This window comes from Chiroxiphia lanceolata, chromosome 6, assembly GCF_009829145.1.
Source record: "Chiroxiphia lanceolata isolate bChiLan1 chromosome 6, bChiLan1.pri, whole genome shotgun sequence".
NCBI lineage: Eukaryota > Metazoa > Chordata > Aves > Passeriformes > Pipridae > Chiroxiphia > Chiroxiphia lanceolata.
Genome location: NC_045642.1, coordinates 19,970,477 through 19,981,139, shown reverse-complemented (window position 1 = coordinate 19,981,139; position 10,663 = coordinate 19,970,477). Strand labels below are relative to the sequence as shown.

The window sequence follows — 10,663 nt, the reverse complement described above, 5'->3', positions numbered from 1 at the left end:
GCCAGTGCAGACTTACACTATGCAAAGTGCAAAGTTTCTCCATATCACGTTTCAGTTTTGAAAGTATCCAAATGCATAACATTTGTCAGGAGCTCACTTATCCAATTTATATCTATTTTTCCTACATATAGGAATAACATTCATTACTGAATGCCAAAATTCTTTTTCTAACCTTTGAATATATCCACATTTATGAACTTTGTATATATCCCACTATAAGGACATACCTTTGAAAATGCATGAGTTCTCGAGGGAGTAGAAAATTCAGATCAAGCTCTCACCTCATTATACAAAACAACTCTCTTTTTCTTTCTATTAGCATGTCAAGCCTAGAAGCCAATGAGCAGCAAGGAAATACGGAGCACTACTGCTGCTATCTGCAGCACAGTTCCTTATGATGTTAAGGTAGGAAATAGGTACTGTGCCTTTAAAGTTACACTCACTGCAGTGATGCCCAGTAAACTTTATATATATAGCTCTGAATGAAAACACACACACACACACACATTCCTTTAGAAAGTCACCAGTCCAAAACTGATGCACCATGGGCTGCATATTCTTCAATGCAGTAAGAAAGAACTAGTTACAGCTCTCAGGTTTGCTTCAGACTGTTAAGATGATTCTATGGCTACACACTGTTGAACATCTTACTTTTCCTCAAACAGCCTTGTGTTTGAGGAAACACTGAATATACAAAGCACAGCTCTCCTAAGGGGGACAATGTCTCTGTGAAGTTGTACTTTTAAGTGCTTCTTCTTCAATGAAGCATATTTTGCCCGAATTACTAATTTGGCAGTTCAATTATACTATTATGCTTCAGAAATACTATTTTTTTCATGCTTATTTTTTCACTTTCATAGATGAGGGTTATTTTATCTGAAATACCTCAGTTCACTGTGCTAATGTTACACACACCCTCGGGAATGATTTCCTGCTCTGTAGCCATAAAATGCCAAAGGACACCAGCAAGGAGCTGTGGAGCTCCAAAGCCTCTTCAAAGAGCAGCTCAGAGTGCTTTGCAACCAACAGACTAGGAAAAAATTTGCTCACTATTTCCTGAACAAAAATCTCCACATACTATATGGTTACTACTCCAATAAAAAAAAGAGTTCAAATTCAATATTCAAGTAGCATTCAGTAGTCACTCTGTTAAAGGGCTCAATTTTAACATTCAAGTAGCAAAAAGCTGTTGAAGACAATCGAGAAGTAACCTCAGAATAGTCCCCAGAGAAAAGAAAGCTGTAAGAACTTTATAGCCCATGCTTTAGGTTAAGGTTTTTTCAAATTTCCTGGCTAACTTAGCACAGATCACTGCACCTTTTCATTGCTCAGCTTCTTCATCTGTAAAGTAGAGTAAATAAAGCTATTGAGAGCTCTGATAGCAGTGTTAGAATATATCCTTGTGACTGCCAGCTATGATACTGACTCTTGTTTGGGAGGAACAGACTAATGATAGCAATTGTCCAATACAACCCTCCAGACTGTACACAGACAACACTGTTAATGGTGGAAGATTATACTCAGCTCATCCTGTGGTTGCTACTGTCTATGTGCATCTCACAGTTTCTCCCTCAGTGAACAGGATTTTCCCATTAATAACTAACAGATAGAGAATAATTTTCTGTGATCTATATGCACTCAATTTCCATTTCCAAGACCAAACAGTTTATACAGCTGTTTATACAGCTACTGATATCAAATGATTCCATGTGAGTGTGGAGGCTGATGTGTGACCTGTGCAGGACATGGTCACCTGGGCTCTCACACCCCAAGACACAGAGCATTGCAGAGGATGCTCTTTCCTGCATTATATTTTTCTACTCTTTGACCAAGCTTACCTTCTCCGACTGTTAACAGCAATGCACACTGCAAGAATCAATACAAGTGCCACAAGAGCAGCCACTATGATCAACCATTCTATAGGGAGACATGAGAGAGGGGGGAAAAGCATGTTAATGTATCTCATGTAGTTTTGCAAGAATCTCATGTAGAACTACAAGAACACAATCTCTTCTACTTTCATTTAACTGTCACTCTTTTCCTGCTTTTCATGGATGTTTGTTCATTTTACAAAGTGTTTCTGTGTAAGTCAAATAAATTTTCATCATTCAGCTATACACAGGCCAACTCAGATTAAATATCCCATTGTTGTTATCACCCGTAAGTACTGGATTTTGGTGGGCATAGGTGAAGAGGAGCTGTATGACTGACTTACTCCAAGAGCAAAAGAAAAGGCTTAGCATGACACACCTACAAGAAGGAGAATGATTTCTAGTACATTTTTAGTAAAGGAGGTTTCAAGACCTTCCCAGTAGCCTCTTCTCTGCTACCATTATAGCCCTACTACCATTACAGAAGGAGGTCCTCTACAAAGAGCTAACTGCTTGATTTTGTTTGTTTGAAACAGGTCTCCCTTGTTTAACAAAACTCTTACACTGTATTTGAAACAAATTTCCACTTCTAATTAGTTAATTATGATTAGTCTGTGGTGAAAAACTGATAAGCATTCTTTTTGTAGCGTGGTCTTCTTATATCTCCCCTCAGTTTTCTCTGAAAATGATGAGTTCTTCAGAAGGTGCTTCAAAGGTTACCTTTCCAAAATTCTCTGTATGCTCTTCTCCATTTTTTCCTATGTGAGTTAGCAATGCCTTGAACTGAACACAGAGCTTCAGCTCTGGACTTGCTAGGTCTAAGTAGAATGGGATAATTACTTTCTCTGTTTTAAAAATTACTTTATTGCTAATATGTCCCAGAATATATTTGCATTCTTTTCCAACTGTATCATGGTGTCGGCTTCTTTTTATTTTGTTTTATTCTGCAAACTCTATTCTGCAACACTTGTCTCAGCCATCATTTTTACTGAACATTCTCATGGATACAATACTGTGAATAGATCTTTAACGAGATTTGCCTGATTTCCTATCAATTCATAAAAATATTTGAATCTTAATCCTATTCTCCAAATGCATGGTTTCTCTCATCTCAATATTGCTGGAAAATTATATGAGTTACAATACATTCCATTTTTTAGACTACTAGTGAAGTGCTGAATATTATTTGATTCATAACAAAGCCTGAACAATTGTACTTGACCTCATTTTCATCTCTTACTTTAGTTCATATGAATGCAATTCTCTACTTATATTTTTAAAACATGATTTCAAAAACCTACCTGGCACACGGGCCGACCTTGGCTGTGAATCTATTTTTGTTGTGGCAGTCTCTCCAGGGAAAGTAGTGGATTCATAATGTCCCTTGCGTGGTCCTTCATTACCATATATGCTAGAGGTAGAGCCTAAGACAAGAAAAAAAATTATCCATTAAGCCAAATATGCTTAGCGAGTATTTAACAGCAAGGTACAAAGACTATGACTTTCACAATTAAAAAAACATATTCTGGGAAGTTCATGCTGAAGCAACTTATAGTACAGAAGTATTTATACTGAAAACTATTACATATAAGTATCATACTCATCTGAACTATGGCTAGCTTTAGTATTTTGAAAAATAAAAGTCATGGCTTTGCCCTCTTGTTTCCCTTATATGTTTCTTTTTTTTGGGTGAATCAAAATGTGATTATGATTGCCTAGAAATTTTCTGAATAAAATATAAAGTGTTGGCAACTTTTTGCAGAGGCTTTTGTCATACAGGTCAAACATCTTGTCTGTTCCATGGGGAAAACAGAATGAGAAAAGGAGAGAGAGAGAATTTTAGTTTTTTATTTAAACCTAAAAGGTTTAAATGGAGAAATTTTGAAACTATTAATTCTATTCCGACACAGGATCAAACTGAATGTTAAAACTCTAATATTCTCATTAAATAGAATGACAGCTCTCTGAATGGTTGTAAATTATCAGCAGAATATAGATACAGTAATTTCATTTGGGACTACTACTTCATTATCACTACAAAAAAATATATTACAGATCTCCACTTCTCTGAATTCTTCTAGAGTCTTACAGAGTAAATTAAGCACTGACTCTAATCAGCTGTAAAGTTCTTTTTCTTTAACACACATTGGAACTCATTTCTATCCAGCATTTCTGATCTCCTTTCCTAATAACAGCTGGCAAATACAAAACCAAGAAGAATGTTTTTCCCCTCTTGCTTTGCCAGCAAGCAGCTCGTGAATCTTCCAGATGTTTTCATTATTTTTATTAACAAGAAACTTATTGACTGGTGAGTTGTTTGGTGATATCTCACAACAAAGGACAGAGTAATAATTCAGCAGCTAAGGGTCCTGATCTAGTGTCAAAGAAAGCTGACCAAGAGGAACATACTGACTTGTCTACCCCACATCTCAACAGACTCTTTAAGGTGCTTTATATCATCCTTGAAAAATTCCAGAGCTTTTCCTTCACAAAGCCCCTTAGAAAGGCAGTAGGACATTTATTAAAATGTGTGTGCTTAGAGAATGTGCTACATTTGCTTTTCCCCCGAGCACCGAGAAAAAGCAGGATTCAGTTGAGTCCCCTGCTGTTCTGTCTCTGGGAAGGTGCTTGCAAGTGGCAGGGAGGGATCCTCAAAAGCTCTCTGCATTTCATTTTGGTAACATACTAGGGTTTTTTTCTTTATGGACACTTATTTTTGGGGTTCCTTCTGTGGACTGATTTTTTATTCTGTGGACACTGGGACACTTAGTGTGATGTCAGACCACAGCTTAAACACTGCTGTAGAAAAAAAGCAAGAGAAACAAAGTAGTATCGTATATCAAGCCATCCGTCTGTTCAGAGAAAGCCTTTAACTGTAGCCTGCCAATACATTCATGAATCTTTTCCATTCCATTACACCAATATGAGGCAACATTACAAATGAACGAACCATTCAGTAAATAATTTTTTTTTAATGAAAATGGTAGTGTCCTAGTAATTCCCTTGTGTTGTGTTTTTAAAAAGCACCAAGAGAAAGTAAACGAAAAAAGGCAGAGTTTTAGGAAAACAGCCTTTTGCCAGGGCACTGACAATGCAAAGATTCGATGCGGAAATTCACATTGAAAATTATCTTCAAACCAGTTCTTACATGTTCTATGTGCTCAAAACAAAAAGGTAGCAAAAATCTTTTCATAGTGTGTAATGTCTGCACATAAAATTAAGGAGGCAGCTTGGATTAATTGAGTGAACAGGACCAGAGAAAGTCAAGAAATGAGCTTGTTGAAGTAGGAAACCATTATGAAAAATAGATTTATCTTTCCAATAAAATTCTATCAAAAATATATTTTGCATTTATACTGCTATGCCTATGTCAAAATACTATAACCAGGCATTTTTGACAGAGTTGAATTTACTGGGTTTATACAAAATTTTTGGAAAAAAAAAGTAGGCCAAGTTCCATCTCACAATGTATTAATTAATTATTAATAACAGAATTATCTTTAAAGCGTTTGCTGTATAATGCTGTAAAAACATAGGTACCTAACCTTCCTTATGTGCAAAGAGTGTCCACAGAGCATTGGCCAAATTCTACCCTGGAATGGTTCCACTAACTTCCAAGAAAGTGCATGAAAACAGTGTTTGGATTAGCAGCTTTTGGAAAAGAAAAAAAAAATCCCTTACGGTTAGGATGATTATTTGTATGGAAACTACATTTGGAAATAAGGAAAAGTCCCTTAACTTTGCATAGAATTAGCATGTGACCACACATAAAAAAGTACCAAAGGATACATGTAGTATAATAAGCAAACACTGTTATTGTTAATTGCACTAACTTTATCAGAAGAATAACCCTTTAATAAAAAAAAAGTTGTTCTCAAATGAAATGTCCGTTACAGTCCAGTAACAGTAAAGAAAGGCAAAATGTTATCACAAATGTATTGGCATGAGGAGAAAGTTTAGACTTCTTCACGTCAATAACTGTGTTACCACACACTGATAACACAAGGTTATTTGCAAACAACTATTTACAACCTTTTAGCAAATACCCTTCATGACATCTTATCAGCAGGTTATAAACAATAGCAAACCCTCAAAAGGAAATCATACTATAACAACAATTTACAATTACGGTTAGTACGCACGGGCTTGGACAATAGTCATTATCCACAATTAATAACTTACTGACGGATAAATTAAAATGTTCATAATTCATTGTTCTTACTAGTAGTAAGAGGGGTCTGCAAGCGGTTAAGATGGTCTTCAGTGTCTGGAAGAATTGCAGGTATCCAACCGACATGGGAACCATCTGTGGTGTTTGCTTGTTCACTTTCCCTTCCAGGTGGAGTGCCAGGTGCCAGTGGCTCCTTGGTTGCTTTCTCTTCGTTAACATCCTCCACAGACTCTGTGACTGGCATGATGGTGCCGTGATCAGCTTTAAAACGGAGCACTCACACAAAACCACCACCCATATTGTTTCCACATTGTATTTCCATATTGCACCACAGCAAGCCAGAAAGCACGTCCACCTTCCTCATTCAAAGCACAGAAGGGGGGAAGAAGACATGAAGGCCTCTCCTTCTTCTTCCACCCTGTCACTGGCTTCTGAGAGACCATGAAGCATCACATCTCTGCTCACCATGTTGGAGCAAGACATTGGCTACATGTACAGATCCCAGTGACAGATGGAGAGGGGAGACCTTGAGGAGAAGAGACCACAGCAGCAAGAACCTGACCATGTAACTCAGCAGTGAGAGGCCATACTGCAGCCAGACCTGTGTCTGTCTTTCCTAGCAATCCACAGGTGAGGAGAAGTAAGAAATTGATGGCAGAATATATGGGACATAATTCTTCTATGATTGCACTGCACTCACCACTGGAACACCTCTCCCCTATGATGGTGCTGCTGCTGAGTCACAGGAGCAAGTCATCTGATTAACCTACCAGAGCACCTCCACCACACCAATCATGGTGCCAAAGCATATGAAGCCTGACCCCACTGATGCACAAGAAAGGAAGATGAGGCTGGGGATTCAGAATCACCAAAGTGAATGTCTGGCAGAATAGTTAGCAGGTCACCCAAAAACATGCTTCAGCAAAGGACAGAAACCACCAAGTGTACCAGTAGAGAGTCCCTTACGCCTTGTCTACAGATCCTATTACAGATTTTTGCATTGCAAGTCCACACTAAGAATGTAGATCTCCAGGATGAGAAAGATAGGATGAGAAAGGAGTCAACTTCAGAAGAAATAATGTCTCATTTCACACAAGCATGAGAAATGAGTATGATCCATTATTCTTACTGGTACCTATCAGACGAGAGTCATTACCAGCTTTGATTATACTGGCAGTGGTCTTGTGGAGGACTTCATCCCTGGGGGCATCTGTGGGATTTGTGATGCCTTCAGAGCCATGTCTTGATCCATTATCTGAAGTCAGAGGTGGTTGAGTTGGATCTTTGTGGTGGGCATCATCAGGAGAGGTAACAGCTGTTACCATGATGTGAGTTGCCCATGCTTCCTGGGTTATATCTTCTGTTTCCAGAACATCAGTGGAGGCTGTGACTGTTGTGATGATGGCTGAGTTAACTTCAAAGACATTTTAAAATGTCTACCTTACAAATTTTTTCCTCTTTATTTAATTTAGCAATCTCTAGTCTTTTATTTATTAGCCTATGTAGAATATGTAGTGAGAAGAAAAAAAAACAAAACCCATAAGCAAAGAATATCTTCTGTATATGTCACGCATTTTGGGTTGTCTGTTCCTTCACTAACACCCTAATAATAAAGTTTAATATCAATTTAAAATTACACTACTGAAAGTTATCGTCACTAAGCAAAATCAGAAAATGAAATATGCATTTACAAACAATGCAGCCTGAAGTGTTAGTTTTGAAAATACCTCACAAACACTACTTAGAAGGGCAAAAATAGTAATGTTATTTTCCTAATAAAATGAGTATAAGAATTTCTGTGGTTACACAGGAATTATATTAGAATGGCTAAATTTAAAACATTTGAATAAATTGCTAAATCATACTTGCTTTTTCATATTTGCAACTGATCTGTCAAATCACATAAGCTTAATAACCAATGAACTGTGAAGCTTTACCGAATCTCCTTCATATTTAGAAAACAGGAGTAGGGGGTAGAGAATACAACTGTAATTTAATCCATAAACTGTATTTTAATTCACACAATCTTTAGCTTTCACAGCTCTTTGGCAAATCCTAAATGTTGTGGATTAAATAATTCTGATGAAAATGGATTTTGAAGAAGAAAAGGGAAAGCATAAATGCTAATTTTTCCATAGAATTTCTTTTTTAGAAAATGTAAGAGACATGCAAAAACTTCCAAAGCCCTATGATGTCATAAAAATAAGTAACATTATATTGTCTTATGTGAAAAAGCAGTATTTTGAACTCGGGTAATTTTAATTGGGTAACATGTAGATCTTCGGAAACTAAGTAGAACCTTGAAGAACTACATGAACAAACTCCAGTAAATTATTTCAAATTTTACAGTATTAAGAGAATATGTGGAAATATCAAGACCAGGAAAAGTCAGACATGAAAAGACATATTTAAGTTTATGAATTATTTACACTACTGGCCACTTCCACAAAGCAACTGCTTTCTCAGTATTACCATCTACTAAAAATAAACCTGAGAAAAGTCAGGGGACATAAGACACAGGGCATTCAGGGAAAAAAATATCCTTAAATAGGGAGCAATTCTTGTTGGGATATTCACATGCAACAAAATGATAAAAATATTTGCACTGCAAGTTCACAACAAGAATGCAGATCTCCAAGATGAGAAAGACAGGGAAAGGAGTCAAGTTTCAGAAGAAATAATGCCTCATTTCACACAAGCATGAGAAATGAGTATGATCCATTATTCTTACTGGTACCTATCAGACGAGAGTCATTACCATCTTTGATTACACTGGCTGTGGTCTTGTGGAGGACTTCATCCCTTGGGGTATCTGTGGGATTCCTGATGCCTTCAGTGCCCTGTCCTGGTTCATTATCTGAAGGCAGAGGTGGTTGAGTTGGGTCTTTGTGGTGGGCATCATCAGGAGAGGCAACAGCTGTTATGATGGTTTAATAACAGATGACTTAAATATAGATTATTTAATCAGCTGTGAATTCCATCTGTGTGCTGCTGTGGCCTTCCCATTCCCATCTCATTCAAGTCTCCTTAAACCACTGTTACCCTTTTAGCAACACAAAAAGATAAGAGAAGGGAGACCTGTCCCGTACAGGTCTACCACTGCTCTGTTAAGGTTCTCATGAGACATTTTCATTTGCTCATCCACTTTTTTACTTAATAAAAAATATTCCCAAGGACAGTGGACACAGGGACATAGAGACAGCAGTCATGAGGATTCCCTGACCTGTGTCCCAGGCCGACTACAGAGCCACAACTTCCGGGACACTGCCATTTGCTGTTACAGCATATTTTACATTGCAGGTATCGATACCGACAATAAAGAACCCTTTCTACAGTCACAGTCAAAAGTTACTCAAGACACTGTGAGTGGTGACAAGTTATAATTCATTGTTCTTACTAGTAGTAAGAGGGGTCTGCAAGCGGTTAAGATGGTCTTCAGTGTCTGGAAGAATTGCAGGTATCCAACCGACATGGGAACCATCTGTGGTGTTTGCTTGTTCACTTTCCCTTCCAGGTGGAGTGCCAGGTGCCAGTGGCTCCTTGGTTGCTTTCTCTTCGTTAACATCCTCCACAGACTCTGTGATGGTGCCATGATCAGCTTTAAAACGGAGCACTCACACAAAACCACCACCCATATTGTTTCCACATTGTATTTCCATATTGCACCACAGCAAGCCAGAAAGCACGTCCACCTTCCTCATTCAAAGCACAGAAGGAGGGGAGAAGACATGAAGGCCTCTCCTTCTTCTTCCACCCTGTCACTGGCTTCTGAGAGACCATGAAGCATCACATCTCTGCTCACCATGTTGGAGCAAGACATTGGCTACATGTACAGATCCCAGTGACAGTCTTCAGAAGGAGAGACCATATCATGTTTTTAGCACATTATTTTAATGTTATGAATAGTTATGAATAGTATGTTATATGAGATTGCATCATGATTTTGTGTCATGCCAGTTTTGTAAATTTGTTTCTCCCATCATTCTGTGAATCAGAGGGACAAATATTTTGATAAAATCTGTGAAAAGAACACTGTTTCCCCAGATGAATATTCACAAATAAATGCATTAACCTGCTGATATACAAATATACATAAGTATGAATTCAACTTTAAGATAAAGATAGTTTGGCAGCACAAAGTAATATAACTTATGTAATGATCTGGATGCAATTTCACAGCCATCCTTCACCAACGAATGGAAAGTACTGAAAGTGGTGTTGGCAAGGAGAGGACAAATGTTTTATACAGAGCTAAACCAGAAAACTTTCATCTCACCACCATCCAGATGGAGTACAGAGAAAACTAGTCATTCTACGACTTATGTTGTTATTTTAAGAGATTAGTAATTATCCCTGTCTACAAGTTTATGCAGCATCTTTCCAGGACAGGCCATCCGAGAGACAGAAGTGATGCAATACACATAACTGACATTATTAGTAGTACCTGTAGTGGAAGAGTCTTTCTCATGATTATTCCCTCTGGAAGGAATAGTTCTATCCATTATAGCAGGCCGTGTTGCATATTCCTCTCCGTTGTCCCAACCTGGATATATCCATGGGTCTTGCATGGAGTCATTCTGTTTGGCCCCATGGGTGGAGACCATAGCTGTTATGATGATGG

General features: G+C 37.8%; 1 protein-coding gene across 4 annotated transcripts in view; it reads right to left on the bottom strand.

Moving 5' to 3' along the window:
- The window catches only part of CD44 (CD44 molecule (Indian blood group)), a 52,842-nt gene that overhangs the window by 3,611 nt on the left and 38,568 nt on the right, over positions 1–10,663 (bottom strand). The window contains exons 9-14 of one of the 4 annotated variants that reach the window (XM_032691882.1): positions 10,487–10,648; positions 8,774–8,959; positions 7,199–7,432; positions 6,094–6,279; positions 3,173–3,295; positions 1,839–1,917 (exon numbers count right to left, since the gene is read on the bottom strand). In XM_032691882.1, the coding sequence (XP_032547773.1) occupies positions 1,839–1,917; positions 3,173–3,295; positions 6,094–6,279; positions 7,199–7,432; positions 8,774–8,959; positions 10,487–10,648 (970 nt within the window). The remainder of the gene's footprint in view (positions 1–1,838; positions 1,918–3,172; positions 3,296–6,093; positions 6,280–7,198; positions 7,433–8,773; positions 8,960–10,486; positions 10,649–10,663) is intronic. The other 3 variants (XM_032691879.1, XM_032691880.1, XM_032691881.1) reach the window with 3 other exon arrangements.